The sequence below is a fragment of the Abramis brama genome (genome assembly GCF_963993115.1).
Source record: "Abramis brama genome assembly, chromosome: 24".
Taxonomy (NCBI): domain Eukaryota; kingdom Metazoa; phylum Chordata; class Actinopteri; order Cypriniformes; family Leuciscidae; genus Abramis; species Abramis brama.
In genome coordinates, this window is record NC_139986.1 from 24,479,077 (window position 1) to 24,500,943 (window position 21,867).

At 37.5% G+C, this 21,867-nt stretch overlaps 1 protein-coding gene across 3 annotated transcripts in view; it reads right to left on the minus strand.

Annotated features, from left to right (window-relative positions):
• agap3 (ArfGAP with GTPase domain, ankyrin repeat and PH domain 3) overlaps positions 1 to 21,867 on the minus strand; it is a 161,664-nt gene that overhangs the window by 22,140 nt on the left and 117,657 nt on the right. For all 3 annotated transcript variants that reach the window (XM_084102634.1, XM_084102635.1, XM_084102633.1), the window contains exons 12-13: positions 19,183 to 19,335; positions 8,871 to 9,032 (exon numbers count right to left, since the gene is read on the minus strand). In XM_084102634.1, the coding sequence (XP_083958760.1) occupies positions 8,871 to 9,032; positions 19,183 to 19,335 (315 nt within the window). The remainder of the gene's footprint in view (positions 1 to 8,870; positions 9,033 to 19,182; positions 19,336 to 21,867) is intronic.

The following is a 21,867-nucleotide window of genomic DNA, read 5'->3' on the forward strand; positions in this document are numbered from 1 at the left end:
TTGATCTCTCTTCTTTGTTTACATTTCATGCTTCTTTTTGCTGGAAATGAACCACAAGCGTAAGCCTGGATACACAATGTGGATAAATATGTCGAACAAAGGTTGCCAGAATTCATTTAGGAGGTTTCCTACACTCCTAGAAGAAAGGTTTTATAAAGAGGGGTCTGTCAGGCGCTTTATACATAGAACCTTTAGGGGTTCCCATTATGGATCATTTTATGGATTTATTTGTAATTATTGTTTTTATTTCTCCTTATATAAAACCTTTTCGGCATAAAGTGTTCTTTAAAATTGAGTCGAGAACCCTAGGGTTCTATACAGAATCACATCTTTTTTTTTAAGAGTGGTCAAAATAAGGGAACATATTTCATTTTTGGCATAAATTAAACCACTCAAAACTTCTGTTTTTAGTAATGAACAAATTGTGCAAACATCATATTTGAATGCTATTATTTCATACTTTAGTATCACAGAAGGGAATATATTGTATTTGGATAACATTCTGGCTGTTGTGATATAGTTTCTCTCCTGTCTGCTATTATGAACAGCAAAACAATTATCTTGCATTCCACTGTCAAATGATTATACACCTCTGCATCCGAACACAAACAATTACTCTGTTGGCTGGCCATCTGATAAATTAGCCATTACAACAGGTAATTTCAATGTGGAATTATAATAAAGAAGAAAGAAAAATCTGTTTCTGATGTTTGAAACCACAGAAAATAAAAGCTAAGCCAAATTCTTTTTGTGCTTTAGTTGTTAAGCAGAAAACAAAATTACAGTAATTGTTACTTCGGTAATATTTCTTTAATAAAAAGGAGTGTGAAAGTTTATTTCTAAAACAAGGCAGAGAATTTGAGTTCTGAGATGCTCAGTGTGTCTGGGATTTAAAATCTACACTGTGAAAAAAACATTTCTGCCTAAAAGTACAATCAACTTGGATGTTTAGGCTAAGTCATTTAAATTACATTAAACTAAATTAGTTGAATCTTGTATAACATGACAAAAATTTGAAAATTGCTTAACTTATTTTGATGAGTTGAAGCAATGTAAAAACATTTGTTGTCTTGACTTGCATAGCATTTAAACTCAAAATGCTATCCGAATCAACAGTAGTTCAGTCAAAAGGAAAATCACCTGACAATTTCACTTCTCAGAAAATGAACTGTTGATGTCAAATGAATTGAATGAATTGTTGTATGTCAAGATCAATAATTCCAATTTTTGAACTAATCAAAATGTTAGCTTCAAATAAAACTGCAATCAAATGCACAATTCTTTAGGTTACAGATTATTGATGTTTTACACAAAGCAATTAAAAGCACAAAAGTCAATAAATTATTAACTCAAACTAGCAGATATATTATACAACCAAAACTAGTTGGAATTTATGGAATTAGATACACCTGTTCAATTTGATTGTTAACACAAATATCTAATCAGCCAATCACACGGAAGCATGTAGACAAGGTCAAGACGATCTGCTGAAGTTCAAGCTGAGCATCAGAATGATGAAGAAAGATGATGTAAGTGACTTTGAACGTGGCATGGTTGTTGGTGCCAGACGGGCTGGTCTGAGTATTTCAGAAACTGCTGATCTACTGGGATTTTCACACAACCATCTCTAGGGTTTAAAGGGAATGTTCAAAAAAGAGAAAATATCCGGTGAGCAGTGCATGAGGAGGTCAGAGGAGAATGGAGAGACTGGTTCAGCTGATAGAAAGGCAACAGTAACTCAAACAACCACAACAGAGGTCTGCAGAAGAGCATCTCTGAACACACAACACTTCAAACCTTGAAGCAGAAGAGCATCTCTGAACACACACAACACTTCAAACCTTGGAGAAGAAGAGCATCTCTGAACACACACAACACTTCAAACCTTGGAGAAGAAGAGCATCTCTGAACACACAACACTTCAAACCTTGGAGAAGAAGAGCATCTCTGAACACACAACACTTCAAACCTTGAAGCAGAAGATCATCTCTGAACACACAACACTTCAAACCTTGAAGCAGAAGAGCATCTCTGAACACACACAACACTTCAAACCTTGGAGCAGAAGAGCATCTCTGAACACACAACACTTCAAACCTTGAAGCAGAAGAGCATCTCTTAACACACAACACTTCAAACCTTGGAGAAGAAGAGCATCTCTGAACACACAACACTTCAAACCTTGGAGAAGAAGAGCATCTCTGAACACACAACACTTCAAACTTTGGAGAAGAAGAGCATCTCTGAACACACAACACTTCAAACCTTGAAGCAGAAGAGCATCTCTGAACACACAACACTTCAAACCTTGGAGAAGAAGAGCATCTCTGAACACACAACACTTCAAACCTTGGAGAAGAAGAGCATCTCTGAACACACAACACTTCAAACCTTGGAGAAGAAGAGCATCTCTGAACACACAACACTTCAAACCTTGAAGCAGAAGATCATCTCTGAACACACAACACTTCAAACCTTGAAGAAGAAGAGCATCTCTGAACACACAACACTTCAAACCTTGGAGAAGAAGAGCATCTCTGAACACACACAACACTTCAAACCTTGAAGCAGAAGAGCATCTCTGAACACACAACACTTCAAACCTTGAAGCAGAAGAGCATCTCTGAACACACAACACTTCAAACCTTGAAGCAGAAGAGCATCTCTGAACACACAACACTTCAAACCTTGAAGCAGAAGAGCATCTCTGAACACACACAACACTTCAAACCTTGGAGAAGAAGAGCATCTCTGAACACACAACACTTCAAACCTTGAAGCAGAAGAGCATCTCTGAACACACACAACACTTCAAACCTTGGAGCAGAAGAGCATCTCTGAACACACAACACTTCAAACCTTGGAGCAGAAGAGCATCTCTGAACACACAACACTTCAAACCTTGAAGCAGAAGAGCATCTCTGAACACACAACACTTCAAACCTTGGAGAAGAAGAGCATCTCTGAACACACAACACTTCAAACCTTGGAGAAGAAGAGCATCTCTGAACACACACAACACTTCAAACCTTGGAGCAGAAGAGCATCTCTGAACACACACAACACTTCGAACCTTGAAGAAGAAGAGCATCTCTGAACACACAACACTTCAAACCTTGGAGAAGAAGAGCATCTCTGAACACACACAACACTTCAAACCTTGGAGAAGAAGAGCATCTCTGAACACACAACACTTCAAACCTTGGAGCAGAAGAGCATCTCTTAACACACAACACTTCAAACCTTGGAGCAGAAGAGCTACAGAAGACACACCAGTGACGCTCCTGTCAGCTGAGAACAGAGAACTGAGGCTCACACAGGCTCACCAATGGAAAATATGAGAAAACTTCATCTGGATTTCTGCTGCGATATTCAGATGGTCTGGTCAGGATTTGGCGAAAACAACATGAAAGCATGGATCCGTCCTGCCTCATATCAACAGTTCAGGCTGCTGGTGGTGTAATGATGTGGAGGACATTTTCTTGGCACACTTTGAGCCTTAAGTACCAATTGAGCATCGTTTAAACGCCACAGTCTACCTGAGTATTGTTGCTGACCGTGTCCATCTCTTTATGACCACAGTGTACACATCTTCTGATGGCTACCTTCAGCAGGATAACCTGGCATGCCACAAAGCTCAAATCATCTCAAACTGGTTTCTTGATCATGACAGTGAGTTCACTGAACTCAAACGACCTCTACAGTCACAGATCTCAGTCAATAGAGCAGCTCTGAGATGTGGTGGAACGAGAGATTTCATCATGGATGCTCAGCTGACAAATCTTCAGCATCATCATGTCAGTATGGACCAAAATCTCTGATGAATGTTTCCAGCACCCTGTTGAATCTTTGCCATGAAGAATAAAGGTAGTTATGAAGGCAAAAGAAGGTCCAACCTGGTACTTCTTTCATTTAAATTTTATTAAATATAAATTATTTAAAAGCATCTTCATAATGCTGGTTGAGTGAATCTCAAGAATGAGCAGAGCTAGATTCTAGACAGAAGGAGAAGCTCTGATATAAGATAATTTTACTTTGTTTAATATTTGTTGGTTGTTCCCATAATTTCACAGTATTGATGACTTGACTTTAAATCGAAAATCAGAAAAATAGTCATAGTAAAGCATTTGTATGTGTGTCCCAAACGTATGACTGGTAGGTGTAGGTCCAAGAGAATAAAAGTGAAAATGCGCTGCACTATAGGAAAATAAGAAAGCATATTCTCTAAAAAAATTACCAACAGACTCTGAGGTCTGTTGATGTAAAATGTGCAATAACACAAGCTCCCAATCAGCCACTGGTGTTCAGAAACTAGCAGTAATGAGACGGAGCCGAGCAGGTTCTGCCTGACTACATCCAGTTAAAATCCAATCTGAGGGACTGGAGGCAAAGAGGGCAGAAACAACTTACCTTAATTAATACGCTACAATAAAAGAAAGATAACAAAATCTAAAACCACAGTCTTTCTCTCCTCCTCTTCTCCTGGCCCTTGCAATCATTCATTCATGTTTATATTCTTTCTGCATTTACAGAATGTTCAAAGGTTTGGAGTTGATAAGATTTTAAAAAATGTTTTTTTTTTAAAGGCTCAACAAGGCTGCATTTATATGATCAAAATTACAGTAAAAACAGAAATATTATCAAATATTATTACGATTTAAAATAACTGTTTTCTATTTGAATACGTTTTAAAACGTAATTTATTCCTGTAATGCAAAGCTGAATTTTCAGCATCATTACTCCAGTCTTCAGTGTCACATGATCCTTCAGAAATCGTTCTAATATGATGATTTGATCAAGAAACAGTTATTATTATAATCAATTTTAAAAACAGTTGTGATGCTTAAAATTTTTGTGTAAACCGTGATACATTTTTCAGGATTCTTTGATGAATAGAACATTAAATTGCATTTATTTGAAATAGAAATCATCTTTAACATTTTAAACGTCTTTACTGTCAATCTACTAGTGATTTAATAGTACGCTTAGAGTTATGCAAATTAAGTCGGGCGGGACTTGATCTCATCCATCAGGATCTGATCAGATGAAGGGGTGAAACGTTTGATTTTTCCAAGCAGAAATGCAGAAAACATTTTTTCTTGTTTTAAGTAATGTGTACTGTAAATCATGCACAGTAAGACCAGTAACACTTACTGGGACACTAAGTCGATTTTGGCCTTTAAGTTGAGATCCATTTCAACCCGAAATTTAAAAAAAAAAGCAAATTAGCACAGAGAGAGAGAGAGAAAGTTACAACATTTACTCAAGTGCATCGTGTCTAATCGAGGCAGATGCTTCTACTCCAAACGCCCTCTGGGTCACACGCCTGCTCCGGTACCACATCTGGACCTGCCAGTGTGACCCGATTGCTATTCTGTCAGAGCACTCCGCCACGCGACCACAAATCCATCAAATCAGCGCCGGCACAAAGCCGCGAGGGCTTTAAGTCAAGGTGTGTGTGTGTGTGTGTTGCTTTAAAAACTCCGAAACCTTGAATCCAACACATGTGTGCTAGTACACTAAACAGGACTGGGCCTATAGAGATGCTAGCTGGTGTGTAAGAATTAACGGGCAGCTGGGAGGAACCAGACCAGCCTGTGCCATCTGTAAATGTCAGCAGTGGCGTTTGCTCATTTTACACATCATTAAAGGCAATATTCCTAACCTGTATTAGAGCAATCAGCACGCGCCCATTACTGACACGGGCCTGGGGGGATACGGGCCAAACACTGAGGAGGCGAGAACGCATTCAGCGTCTCCATCAGACACACACACAGTGTAAACAAAAACACCCCCTATGTACACACACACACTTCAAACAATGAACTGAAGGTAAATGCAGACAGAAACACTCCAACAATGACCTGATGCGCATGAATGTACAAATATATTTGTGCAATCACATTTTATCTTCTTTAAAAGGTATAACAGAGACACAGGGGTACGAGGAACCACCAGCACCAGTCTAAAAACACATGAAGCTTCATCCGCTGTTGGCTGTCTAGTGTCTGCAAACTGGGCACGTGTATTTATCAGCCTGCAGGATCAAAACTAGTAATGCCACATGCACAGCATTATATTAGTGTAAAACAGTTTAAAAGTTAAAACTATTGATCTTTGTATTTAGATTAAAGGTAAGGTGAGAAACTGATTCGGCCTTAATCAGCTGTAATCAGAGATTGTCTGATATTTTATTTGACCTTTATTGATTATTAGTTTTGATTTTCAATAATCGAAGTAGAAATGATATTTAATTATATTTAATTTTCTGCCACAATATTAACTAAATGATCATTAGACTACAAGAGTAAAACCATAATAATAACAATAATAATAATAAATTAAATGAAAATTAATATTTAAATATATTAAAATGTAATTATATATATATATATATATAAACATATATAAACATATAAACATGATTATATATACTAAATAACAACAATAATAGTTACTATTATTTTTATTATTAATAATAATATATTAGATTAAATATTTCATATGCAATATTAAAATAATTGTAAATATATATATATATAAAAACAAATAATAATAATAATAATCATAACAACAATTACTATTATTTTTATCAATAATAATATATTATTAATAAAAAATTAGATTAAATATTTCATATTTAAAAATGTAATAATGTAATTATATTTTTAAACAACTAGTAATAATAATAACATACTACTGTTATACTATACTAATAATAAATTAGATTTAATATTTACAATTTAAATAACTAATAACTATAATATATGTTAAGATAAAGCTCATTTAAAAAATTGAATTATTATTCAGAAAGTACACAATTTGTGATTCACATTTTAAACAGCACACTATAACGCATTCAATACAATATCATTTTATGTTATATTTAATTTTATTTGCTATATAAGAAAAAAAGTTCTGCAATGACAATGCAACTCTTTGAAATAAATAGATCTGTAAAGAGTGCATGGAAGACTACAGGAAAATAGCCCAGATTAATCAAGATCAGACGAGCAGAGCAGATCTTTTTACTGTACGTGAGTGAAGATAAAGGTGCTGTTGCAAAGAAAGGCATTAAAGCTCCTGTCAGTCGACTCAGTGGGAACCCTGGATCATCTTGTAAGCACCTGAGATGTTCATTATACCGCTGTTCATCCAGCAGGAATGGAGGAGATGCTCCACTGAAGCTGTTCAAATGGAGAGTCTCTGTGTGCAGAGGAATTAAAGGCCTGTTTGCTGTTAGATTAAACTTACACTTGAACTCAAATTCAGGGCCTACACGGTTTAAATGGTCATGGCCTGCTTGAATCTAATGGATTCATTCAGAAGAATCAGTGAATCAGCACTGAAATGAACTAATTCACTATGAGCTTTCTCAATGCTCCCAGCAAGCAAACTTTTGCCCTCAACAATTCATTTAGTTGTCCAAGCACGTCTTAATTGTGGATGTATACGTAAAACCATCAACTGCCTAAGACTATTCGTGAATCAGAGCTGTAAATATCTTCCAGACTTCCCGGAGACGTTCGCTCACGAAGCAAAGAACAAAAAAGTTGCCTTACCTTCTTAGAGAGCGACAGCACATTTGATTTATGATGCTTCACAACAGCTAAAATTCGATTTCTGCCAGCATTCGGCGCTTTTGATTGCCCCGTAAATGAGATAAACTGATAGCAATTTATTCAAGGATCCAAGCTCCCCCTACACCCCTCCTACTCCTCTGCCTTCAGTAGATACTACTTGCTCCATATGAGTGATTCTCATACTTAAGCAATATGTCTGTATTCTGCATGCACTCACTAGAACAGACAAGCGCACACTAATAGAACCTTTCAGACTGTGGAGAGGCGAAGACGACGATGTTCATGATGGAAGTTCTCACCAAACTCTGTCCGCACACACAATCCGCCTCTGTTATTCTGCCAGATGACCAAGTAAAGCTTAAGTAAATCAAAGGTTCGACCTCATATTCTTGAGGAACTGTCAATTATACCACACGTAATGAGACAGAACGAACGCTAAGAACGTCTTTAACTCGTTCCTTATCAGTGCTGCGATGGGAAACGACCATGTCTGTGATCCCTTGAGCTTGTAATGTCGTTCATACGCATTTAAAACCAATAAAATAGTCACAATAGTGAAGCTGGATCATTTGAGGCTATTCTAGCTCATGAAAAAACACAATTAAACTTGATTCTGGTAACGTTTAGGATGAGCTAAAGAGCTTCTGTCTGAAAAGAAGGGAAAAACAATAAAAATGGATAAAAAAGACGTTTAAATGCTAATGTCTTTATACCATCTACAGACATTTATTTATATTTTAAGTGCTTGATCATGGTCTTTGTGTGATGTCAAAGTCGCACATTGGCTGTATGTGTATTAAAAAAATGATTTTCCAAAAAAAACAACTAATTTATTAGGAAGCACCAGTGACCGTCATTGATGGACAGCGTCCATCTAGTTGATGGATTTTGCCTATTGGCAACAGAATAGCCTGAGGGATGTGCTTTTGTTTCCTCAATAACAACCAATTAGGAGACTGTATTTGTCATTGGGACGGGCAATAAAACCAAAGTGGCACCGTGTTCATGACACATCATCTTTGTTGCACATGGCACAGAACAATGGATCAAATCGAAGTGTTTTCTAATTCAGAAAAGGATTAAATTACTTTATTAGCCACAGGCCAACTGGACTTTTTTTATTTGATAGCATTTTCTCACTAAAACAAACCTACACCTGCTAAAACTGCTACTGATGCCTGCAAATCTACTGCTGTTTATGTTGTTTTGTGAACCAATGGGATAGTGAGAAATGGTACATGGAATTTTTTTCTTACAAATAACACAAACAGTTTTGCGTCCCTTTACCTTCATTTCCTGCAGAAAGCCCGTCTGGTTTGGTGATGCCCGTGCTCTTTTTCCGCCTGTGTTTCTTGCGGTTGGCATGAGGTGACGGCGGAGGCTCAAGTTTGGGACTGGTGGCGCTGCTCATGCCAGGGGCGGAGCTGAGAGGATCTGTCATCCCATTGGCTGGAGGAAGGAAAACAGACATAAAGTTCAGTCAACAGAGTCTCTTACCTGAACTAATGATAAGTAATAAGTATTATTATGTTATTATTTTAATAATATTTATACACATTAAATTTTTTAGTATATATATAGGGCTTGACATTAACTTTTTTGCTCACCAGCCACTGTGGCTAGTGGTTTTCCAAAGTTACAAGCCACTCAGCATTTTCACTGGCCCCAATTTTGACATCGATACCATAGGGAAAAACTGCCATATAGATATTTTTATATTTTCTCATAATTTGGAAGCCGGTATATTAGGCTGCTGTCACTTTAAGACTTGACGCACGGATCCATTATACTGTTTTATATAGCCAATATATATAAAATTATGCTTAATACGCACAATCCCTCGTCAAAATTCAAGCCCTGTAACACCAACAATATTCATCCGGAGCAAATGAAACGAGTGAGTAAAAAGATGTGGGTTTGTGTGTCAACTCGCTGTCGCAGAGATTAGAGAGCGAGAACGCACAGCTGGTATTGTATATCCTGCGGAAGAGTTTCAGATATTTCAGTATAGATATGTTTTGAAAAAACACTAGATTCAACTTAGTTTATTATTTCAGACGTCTTTTTAAAAGACTACAATTGACAAATGTAAAGTGTAAAATGCATGTAAATGTAAATCCAAAGTGGCTAGTAGGAGTGACTGAGTTACACACGCCACCGCTGAAATCCTCGGGTGTTAATGTCAAGCTTTGTACATACATATATTTATATAATGCAATGTAAATATTTTTTTAAAAACTAACAAAAACAATGTATTAGTATTTGCATAATACATTTTAATAAATAAAAAAAGTATATAATATTTTTATATATACAAATATTTAATTCATATATATATATATATATATATATATATATATATATATATATATATGAATTAAATGTTAATGTATATATTAATAAACTAATAATAATGATAATAAAAACACATATGTATAAAAATATATAATTAGTGCTGTCAAATTGATTAATCATGATTAATCACATCTAACAAAAGTTTGTAAATATATGTGTCTATTTATTTATCTTTCTATCTATCCATCTGTCTGTACATAATTTAATAATATATACACATTAAATGTTTTATTATATATTAAATATTTTAATGTGTATATTATTAAAATAACAATAATAAAAACATATGTAAGATATATTTAATATAAAAATAAAGTAATAATTGTTTTGCATTATATTGTATTAGGTAACACTTTATTTTATTTTGTATATGTATTTTGTCCTTGTTACATATGCTACATGTACTTACCATAGTAAAAACAGTAAATTATGCATAATTACACGCAACTAACCCTCAACCAAATCCTAATCCTACCCTAAACCCTATAGTAAGTACATGTAGTTGCTTAATATTACTCAGTACTCAAATATATAATTACACTGTAACAATGACACCTTAAAATAAAGTGTAACCTTATATTATATTATATTGTGTGTACATATACATAAAATCAAGAAAGACATTAAAACAAAACAATAATAAAAAACTAAAAGTTCTGGCTTTCTAGCGAAACACAAAATTGATCAAAATCCTCAACAGATTACAGGTCGATTGACGATTTTACATTAATTTCGTACCCTTTACAGGACAAGTGAAGATCCACAACCCCAGAGAACAACAAGAGATGAACCACACCTCCGTTTCACCTCGATTAGCTTGACGAGAAGGGGACGTGCTCGAGTAACAAATGATGATTTGGTCTTGCCCGAGGAGCGCCGCTGTAATGGGAGAGGCCACACGAGCATCCAAGCACACGAGAGGTTGGGTTCGGGTGTAAGGTGATTTTATATAAGTGATATTAACCTGCCGCTCCACGCCAGTGTGTTTCTGTGACGGGGCGACGCGGTAAGAACAGGGGGTGTCAGTGGGGAAGCCACGGCCATCTTTCTGAGCTTCATGACACTTCCACATCATTTTTGGGCGCCCTCGGGACACTATTACCCACAACCCCCCGACCAGCCCAGGGGCAGCAGGGCCCGGCAAAGTGGACCCCATATTGTTAGTGGCCCTCAGAAACACACTCGCACACACAGTGTGTCAGATGTGGGCAGCCTCCTCCATTGTCTTGGCATCAAAAGCTCATTGTAGTGTTGCAAACTCCATTCATCTCCACAGGCCTGGGGTGTATAAGAGTGTGTGCGTGTGTAAATGTGTGTGTGCGCGCGACAACGGTCGGGTCTGGGAGTGTATGAAACCCGCGGAGCCAAATAACGCATATTCTAATGGCACTGACAACCATTAGCCTGTGTAGAACATTAGGCGTAATTTGGGGGTTTACCTTGAGGGATCTGGAGGCTAGCGTGCTCTTTAAAGAGAGAGAGAGAGATGGAGGCGCGCAGGGGGTACAGGAGGATAAACTACAGACACCCAATCCGCCGCAGGCACAGATGAGTTTAGCGTGTAGCTAATGCTATCTTTAACAGTTCAGTTTCCCTCCTACATTTCTGTGCGGCTGCAGTTTCATCTGGTAAACCGATGCAATTTGTTGTTTTATTGATAAGACGCGGTTAATAATTATGATTGAGGTGTTTAATAAGAACAGCTTGATAATGAATAAATGATGAAGCGGAGGATTACTCAAATGCACTGTGGGATTTGAGCTTAATTACACATGGCAAGAGACAAATTAGAGGGTTTAACAATTAGCCCCGTTACACAATTACGATAATTCTCAATCAATATTGTTGCTTTATCTTTATCAAAGATACGCAAGAAAGATTCGTCCTAATGATAATGTCACCGCGGTATGTAAATGCATAAATGGATTTGTAAACGGTAGATGACGCATGAGATGTCCATGAGCTTTTTTAAAATCAATGTCAGGATTATAGGATCAAATTAATACATTACATTACATACATTAATTCATAAGGGAAAGTGTAGCTAGAACCTTTCTTTTTCACCATAATAATCACCTTTTGCTTTAACTAGTTAATTATAAGCGATACTGTGGTGTGACAAATGAATTTTAAGCAGAGACACACGTGAATATATTCATATAAATAAATAAATAAATAAATAAATATAAAAAAAAAAAAAAATATATATATATATATATATATATATATATATATATATATATATATATATATATATATATATATTATGCTAACTTAACTGATACTAACTTAAATTTCATTAATCATCTTTTTATAAATTTATAAATGTAATATATATATATATAGGGTTAGGGTTATATATATATAGGGTATATATATATATATATATATATATATATATATATATATATATATATATATATATATATATGCACTTGGGTATCAGCCAATGTATATTGTTTAATTGGTCAATTATAACAAGATTTCTATCAGTCATAAAAACAAACAAAAAATCATCAATGGTAGAACTTCCACTTAAGGCCTCTTTCTTAGCCCAAGATCACTATGTTTACCATGAATGCCGTTTAGGCACTACAAAGCAGATAAAGTGATATAAGCTCGCTGGAAACACGGCAGGTTGGCAGTTGATGCTTCATCACTGACTCTGTGTTCACCATTGATATTCATGACTTTAAAAGTCTGCTCACCCTCCCTCGTGCTGAATGGCAGAGCGGCGCTCCCAGCTGCCACACACGTTGTGGCAGGGACGCGAACGTCTGTTTCAATTTCTACACTCCTCTTCCCAACAGCCCCCCTGGGACCAATCATTAGCTACAGCAGACAGCTGGGGGTAGAGGGCTTCTTGAGAATACTGTTCACACACGTACACACATGCAGAAGCTCTCGCACACACACACAGAAGAGTGGCCATCAGCGGCTGTGACAGCAGTGGCATTGTGTGTGTAGGTGGAGGTTAACAGTCAAGGGCTGCCCTTGTCCCTCACACCAGACCTCAGATGAATCATCTGAACGTCTGTTTACAGAGTCGTCGCTAATCCAAAAAACGCCATGTTACGGCGATGACAATACCAAGGTACATGGCTACAAACACAATGGTACTTTGTGTTATGCCATGGAACTGGAGAAAACTGATTAATATGCTACCCCGATATCCTATATACATACATACACACATTTATTTCAAATCTAATATAAAACAACTTCTAATATATAAGATAGCTGGTAATATCCTTGAAAATAATAAACATTTATTTTCGTTAAACATGATTAAATTGGTAAAAATGCACTTGGGTTCAATCTGTACATTTAGACTGTTCAATTGGTCAATTTTAACAATACTGACCTGCAATTTTCATAGCAATAGCAGACTAGCTCTGAATGGTTGAAAATCTCCCTTTTTCCAGAAAACATGTATTAAAAAAAATCTAAATATATAGATTTTTGGTGCAATGTTTTTTAATGCCTCATGGGAACCGCTAACATTGCAGCGCTACGAACGTAACTTTGCTAAATTCTTTGTGAGAAAATAAAGGCACACGCACACGCACATTCATTTAGTGAAGTTTAAGAGACTCTCTTATGGTAAAGACAAACAGTTTTGCATAATGGAAATGCGTGCCTTGAATTCATTCAGTCGTGTTCGACAATCACAAAACGACCACTAAACTTTTGCCATGAAATCATTCAGCTTGCATGATACATTTATTTGTAGAAATTATTTATATTATATAGAAAACTGAATAGGGATAATAGTCTGGAAATACGTTTTCTTTTTTCTAAACTTTTCCAGATCAGAAGCTTATTCTATACTTTTTCAAACCGTGTAGGAACCCTGATTTTAACTGGAAATCAAGTAACTTTTGCGAAAGCAGAGTCTAAGGTGAGGTAAATTGAAGTATGCAAGGGATCAGAATCCATTTACAGCCTAACCTGAGCTTAGCTGTAAGCACTCTTCAGGTAGCAGTAGGAAATAAGGTGGTCAGCTAACCTGCGATTAGCGACCGTTAGCGTCCCCGCGGGAAACGGCACTTTACAGCACGGTTCTGGAGACGAGGGCTGTGGGTGAGCACGGAAAGATTGGAGGGTGTGAACAAAGAACATTAACTCATTTCTTAATAGCTCTCAATTTTTTCTTCCAGACGTACGTGAGGAGAAACTTCTAATTCTCCCAGTAGCTAATTCGAGAGCTAGCGGGTACGGACGGTAATTTTGCGACAAAGCCGACAACGCCCCCCCTCCCTCCACTCCTACCCCTTGACACAGCAGCCGAGTGAGCAACCCCCGTCCGTAATCAATGGCAATGGCTGCAATTAATGATGAAAAAAGTGTGCAGAACACAATCACTACTTCCTTCTTATTATTGTCAATTAGAGAGCGCTAATCAAGGCATGGGCAGGCACACGCCGCTGCTCTCTCCAAACGAAATGTCAAACTTCATTACAGCCAAGAGCGGGGAATCAAACTCCCTGCGCTCGCAGCCTCCTCGAGCTCCGCAGGGGAGAAGTCTTCTCCGCCCCTTAACGACGGCAGATTCCAGATTAGCGCCAAACCGCTAGACTACCTCAGCTGCTGCACGCTAATCTACAGACTAACTGAAAGTAGCCTAAGTACAGATCATCACACTTAACACTTTTGTGCTAGTATGAGGATTCTATGCATGAAATGATCAAAGGAGTTAGAAAACCCTAGACACTGCATAGCTACTTGCTAGCAACCAATCAGAAAAAAAAATGGAAATAAGGATTATATCTATAATATAATCAAAAGAGTAAGAAAATCACCAAGTAAACACCCAGAGCACCCTAGTAACTGATTAAAACACCCAAGAAACTGCATAGCAGCAAGCTAATAATCAATTAGAACAAATGTGAAAATGAAGATTATGTGCAACAGACTAAAACAATGCCCTTGCAACCAACCAGAACATCCTAGCAACTGCAAAACCAGATGTTATGAACCAGAACAAATGCAGAAATGAGGATTCTGTGCATTCAATGATCTAGGAGTTAGACAACTACCTAACACCCACCCAGAACACCCTAGCAACGCCCTAGTAACCACCCAGAACACCCTAGTAACTGCATAGCAACATGCTACCAACCAAATTAGAACAAATGTGGAAATTATGATTCTATGCATACTGTACAATGATCAATGGAGTAATACAACTACCTAACAACCACCCAGAACACCCAAGCCACGCCCTAACAACCACCCAGAACACCCAAGCCACGCCCTAGCAGCCACACAAAACATCCTAGCAACGCCCTAGCAACCACCCAGAAAACCCTAGAAATACATAACAAAATGCTAACAACCAATCAGAACAATTGTGGGAAATGAAGATTTAATGCATACAGTGATCAACATAGTAAGAAAGCAACCACCCAGAACACCCTAGGCTAGCAACGCCCTGGCAACCACCCAGAAAACCCTAACAACAGCATAGCAACATTCTAACAATCAATCAGAACAATTGTGGAAATTGAGATTTTATGTACACAATGATCAACAGAGTAAGAAAGCAACCACCCAGAAAGCCCTAGCAACACCCTGGCAACCACCCAGAACACCCTAGAATGTTTTCCATGAAACCCTACAACCCTTCCATGCCCTGGAAACCCCATAGAACACCCCCATCTACTGCATTTTCTGAAAATGTAAAAATCTAGCTCCTTTATAAAACTGTACAAAACAAAACACTTAGCTAAGTACACTAGATAACTAAGACATGACTGAGATACACGGTGAGAATACAAATCCATAACACACACTCTTATCTTCTGAGGGATATCTAGCATGTACGGCACAAATATAACTAAGAGAAGAGGGAAGATTTAATCAAAAGAATCAGTATTCAGAGTCTGTAGCGATGTGTGGCGCAGCCTTATAAATGAGAACAACACTTACATCGTATGGAAATAGTTACAGGGTTGAGATGCATGTGATTGTTTGAGGATATTATCAATCTACCGATGCTCATCTCAACAGCCTTGATCTGTTGGTTGACCTCCAACCCTTGACAAGGATAATGGCATGATTAGGGCATGGTTAAGATCTATTTACCACCTAAACAGGCATCAAAGGTGAATTTGCGTAAAACATTCCTGATGACACGAATACATGTCGTTCCAAACTTTCTATTTTTTTCTCTGGGACACAAAAGAAGAAAAAATGCCTCAGTGTTTTTTTCTTCCATACAATGAAAGTCAGTGAGGTCTTATAATGTTGAAGACACCAGTGTATGAAGCTGAACCATTCTCAAATATCTTCTTTTGTACAGTACAGTTCAAAAGTTTTGGGTCAGTAAGATTGTTTTTGATAGAAACTAATTATTTTATCGAGTAAGGATGGAGTAAATTGATCAGTAAAAGACATTTATAATGTTACAAAAGATATAAATGCTGTTTTTTTATATATTGTCAACATTGGTAATAATAAGAAATGTTTCTTGAGCAGCAAATCAGCATATTAGAATGATGCTGAAAATTCAGTTTTGATCACAGGAATAAATTACATTTTAACATGCAGTATATTAAAATAGAAAACAGTTATTTTAAATTGTAATATTTCTATATTAAATCTTATTAAAAATCTATATTATCTCACTAATAGGGATGCATAATATCAGTAAAAAAATGTATGCAATAATAAAAAATAATAGCAACATACAGTAAGTTGATAATATATATTGGCTGAGATAGATATATATATATATATATATATATATATATATATATATATATATATATATATATATATATATATATATATATATATATATATATATTTTATTAATATATATTATAATTGTGCATGCTCATTTTCCCCATCTTTGATTTTTGTCTTGTTTTGACTTTCATATTTGATTAGATTTCATTTAGGTAAATGTATTTGATCATAATTACATTTATTTTTCATACTGCAAATTTTAATATTGTGATGCCTAACTTAAAGCATTTAAATGGATTTTTTTAGTGTTTTATTCTTAATTTATTTCAACAAAATAGCATAGAATTAGCCATAACATGAAATTAATTATTATGATAAATAAATATATTAAAATCAGTAGTTTTGGTGCATCCCTACTCACTAGTGGACTAGTCAGCGGTTGGACTAGTTCAGCATGCACATCCATCCCTACTTCAAATCACTTCACATCAACTTAAGCATTCTAAAGATCGACGACAAAACAGCAAAGAAAACCTGCTAAAGAAAAACAAGTAGAAACCTTAGGCACAATAAATGTGGTTTGCTCTAGGTGTGCTCTTTCCGGAGATCTTTGATATAAAACTCTATTATCTCTATTATGACCTGTAAAGCTATAATGCTCTCAGTAAACGCAAGAACCGAGAGGCTGATGGGTAACAGGTCATAGAGAAAATGCATCCACCAAATCCTGATACAGCTAAATGTCTGAGTATGTGTGCTTGTGTGTGACAATAACTATTTTACACCAGGGCCTAATGAAGTGCTTTGCCTCACACACACACACACACACACACACACACACGCATATGCAGCTCATTCCGTGGCTACGGCCGCTTTGAGTAATTCTGCTTTAGGATGTGGAGCTGATGGGTGTAGACGGGGGGCCGATGGCGGAGCGGGGCTGAAATTGATTGTTCGACAAGCGGAGACGAGTAGAGAAGGGCGAGTGTCGCGCGGCGTCGTGTTCTGTCTGCGACACCACGGGGCCACACGGCGGGGCCTCCAGTTTGCTCGTAAAGAGCGCTCTTTAAACTAGCGGGGCCCCTGGGACCCTAACAGAAGGAGGGGGGGGGGAGAGAAAGAGAGAGAGAGGGCGAGAGACAGAGAGGGAGAGGGCGAGAGAGCGAGGGCGGGGGGAGGGAGAAACAGAGCAGCCGCTAATGAGAACGACGAGTGCGCAAACATGCATGGAAATGACTGTTATTCTGTTGATGTGCATTTAAGTGCTTTTTTACTGCCAGCCGACAAAGAGAGGGAAATAACCAGTGATGAATGTTGTCCCCGTAAAGCATTCATTTTCCAACGCGGGAGGGGAAAAAAAGAAGTAGTGAAGACGGGGGGAAAAATGTGCAGCGTTGTTACGCCCGGCAAATATATTATTTGACTTCACTCAAGTGCACTGACAGGATGAGGAGAGAGAGAGAGAGAGAGAGAGAGAGAGAGAGAGAGAGAGAGAGAGAGAGAGAGAGAGAGAGAGAGAGAGAGAGAGAGAGAGAGAGATTTGGGGGCACTGCTGCAGTGGGTGGCGGGACCAGTTACAATCAAAGCCACAATTACTCAATTATCCTGATTAGTGATTGGCTTGTTAACATCACATACACAAGCGATAAACAAAAGTGCCACGAATTCTTCAGTTACTATTAGTACTATAGTAAAATCGTAATGGACTAATAACTTAAACAGATTAGAGACCTTTAGAACCTCTGTCCCAATCAAAGAGTATTTACCAGATGAAACGGAAGTAGGGACAGATCTGAAAAGATTTTAGAAAAAGAAAAAATGCAGGGAGAGACTACAGGTTGTTGATGGGACTTTGAGATGTGAGCGGTGCATTTAAAAGTGGAGGCCGATGAACGCACGCTTGCAGGGACGGGGTTTAAGCGGACTAAATGACTGGAGAAATCCTGCATACGTCACAAGAGAGAAGTCTATAACTTGAAGGCCCAGTTATGACATTTTGAAGGGCAAAAAAAATATGCATGAATAAATCGTCCACAAAAAGGTCTATAACATGCATTTAGATTGTTGTGAATTTTCATTTCATGCTAACTTTAATAGCATAACCAAAATAATATTTTCCTAACGAAATTTCACCACATGATCATAGTTTTAGGGAGAATTCCATAATTTCAACACAATTACATTTGCTAATGCTGTAAAATCATGATAAACACAGGATCTTCTTCTTCAAAACAATTTGGTTTTCAGAACCTTTTTGTCATTTTAATACTTTTGTGATGACAATGGCAGCCTGAATACTAAAGTATTAGGCTGATTACCATGGTATAATATGTTGGGCATACTAAAAACACGAGATGCAAGTCGTCGAGATTGATGCATTCACAGCATGTTTTTGTACTTATTTTGTACAACTGCAGCACAATCCCACAAACACTAGCCCTGAGCTTGAAGTACGATCTCTACTCTGCTGTGAATATCAGAGAAATGGAAAAAGCAACTGAAAACTGGTTACATTTTAAAAGAGTAGGAGTTTCTGAGCTGCTCCTCTGACCTGCTGTGGTGTTGATAACCGCCTCGCTCCACTGTTCTGCACTGGACACAGAGAACGAGCGCTGGTGCATCCCCTCTTTCCCAGTCCCCAAAGCCACGCCGGCCACAGAGCCCCCGGACTGAAGGGAACTGCTGCTGTTAGAGTGAGGAGTGCCTGGCAAACGAGAAGAGAGAGAAAGAGACTCGGTTAGAGAGACATTCAGATCACATTTCATAGTGCGGAGAGGTTACTTAGCACACAGATGCAGGTGAAACTCTACAGCATTACAGAGCTGTGACCTAGTGATGATTACTACTGTACGTGTGCTCATGCAGGCGACACAACATCCATCCCACCTCTTCTCTGCATCACTTTTGGTTTTCTGGCTAATATCCCTATCAGTGAAGGCAAAAAACAATCCTGGAGCATGGTATTCCAATGCAGACAAGTATTCCTGTTACTATAGTAAAAAATTACTATAGTAAAACCATGGTACTTTTAAGTCAATAAAACTTCAATCAGTCAATCAGCAAACAAATCCAAAACAGCTATTTTGCTTTAAATGAGAACCACAGTATCAACTTGTAGGTAGGACTAAAGAAGTTCCAGATTTTGCGTATGCGTTCCCTTTATCGTCAGCGCATCCGTCTCTTCGTAATACATGAGCAGTCGACGCCTCACCCCGTCTCCCTACTCTGCTCCCTCTGCGTTTCTGCCACTAATTAGCCCTTAATTAACAAGATACACTCGGAACGGTAATTAGCTCTCCCCCACTCTCCGCCTGACACATCCATCTCTCCCGGCGGTGCTGACGGCTCTCCCTGGCTTCAATCAGCGGATGCCCCGCGTTGGGCGCCAATTCGCCGGCCTGGCCGGGTCGCATGTGGTCCTCTCCTCCTGTTCTTGAAAAACAGGCTCCCTGCTTGATAGAGATGAGGGCTAATATTTAATTCTCTGCAATCGAGGCTCAAGGTCAGGTTTAGATGAATACCTGTGTGATTAGCCTGTTTCTTCTTTAAGATCCAACATTGTTTGCGCTTCCTTCAATGCTAGTTCATTTTCAAATTGGTTTTATTGCCTTTAGCCTAGTCTTACTAAAATGTTTAAAAAACAGCACATTACTAAAATTACATTTTGTAATGTGCTGTTTTATGATTTTTTTCCCCGCTTCAGTTGTTCCAGAGGCTTTAAAGAAACATCAATCTGTTGATATAATCTATGCTATGTACTGTAGCAGCTATGCTATGAAAAAAAAAATCTGCTAACTTAAATGTGGCATCAGAACACAGGAATGATTTCTTAAGTGTTAATGTAAACCATATCACAAAAATAGAAATTAATTTAAAAGTTTTACCCACTTGCACGTCAACAAAACACCCGTTAACTGTTTAGCACAAACCCTGCGCACTATTAACTCTAGCAAAAACTTAAAAAGCACACAGAAAACATTGATATTTTATTTACTAGGCTCTAATGCATTTCACAGTGGGACTAAACTTTTCTCTGTTGTTTTTCGCTTTATGCAATTTTGCCTTTTTCTTCGACACGTTTCCTTCGCTCCCCTCCCTCCTCAGCGCTGATTTGGAGCATGCTAATTTAGCAAGTACTCCACAGCGTGAGGTTGAAGCTCTATCGCTCTCTCCCTGCAAGAGACGCCCTTCCCCTATGGGGACCGCAAGATTAATATTCTCGCACCCAACAAGATAATTACTGATACTAATTAGACATGATTATGTGAATTTGATACACTTATTACTCTCGCTAATGGTTAGGACGCATTAGGCTAACAAGAGTCTGTTCTTCGCAGTTTACTTTAGCGCCTGGCAAAAAAAAAAAAAAAAAACGCCTTGACACAATCAGTAGTAATTCGTGAGTAATTGAAAGAATAGAGGGTTATTCTTATATTTGTCTCTTTGGAGACATGTAATCACCACAGTATTGTTGAAGAGAAGATTTTATTAATTCTGTCATAATATTGCCCTTGACTAGATCCCTCACCAATGAATTAAGACGCCTCTATTACTTGGATCAATGCTGTATGATATTGGCATCCTGCAGAAGTGGTAATTATTGTTTTAGAGCAAATTGCTTATGAACTATGTCTTCATAAACCTATTGGAGTATCAGTTAGGATCCTTTAATGCTCATGAAAACCTGCGGCAATGTACTTAAACATGATATAAGCCACTAACTGATTATTCAACAACACTGTAGACTAATATATTATATTATAACTATAATATATAATAATATAACATTATATATTAAAAAATAAAATAAACATACTAATAGATGGCTACATACCAATGTTTGATTTGACTTCTAACATAAACTGGACAACAATTAAATGAATAAAAGTTGGCATCATTGCACAAGAAAAAGTAATCTGAAGTCTATTAGCCATTTAGTCAGAATTGCAGAAAAGCAATTCGTTTCTGACTGAAGGCTGTCTCGAAATCGACTAAATAAAACAACAGTCCAATATTCTCTCCCTCCAAAACAACTCCTCAAAGACATGATGCCACACTGTTATTTATGATTTTATTTTGCTCTCTCTGTCTTGGCTGGTTCAGAAAAAAAAGACAAAATGAGCCCCTAACCATGCCTCATCTCCATCAAGAATTCAACAATCATCACTAATTGTCAAATTTGATGCTAATGATTGATGAATTAAACATGTCTCCATCAATTAGTCCCCAGAGAACA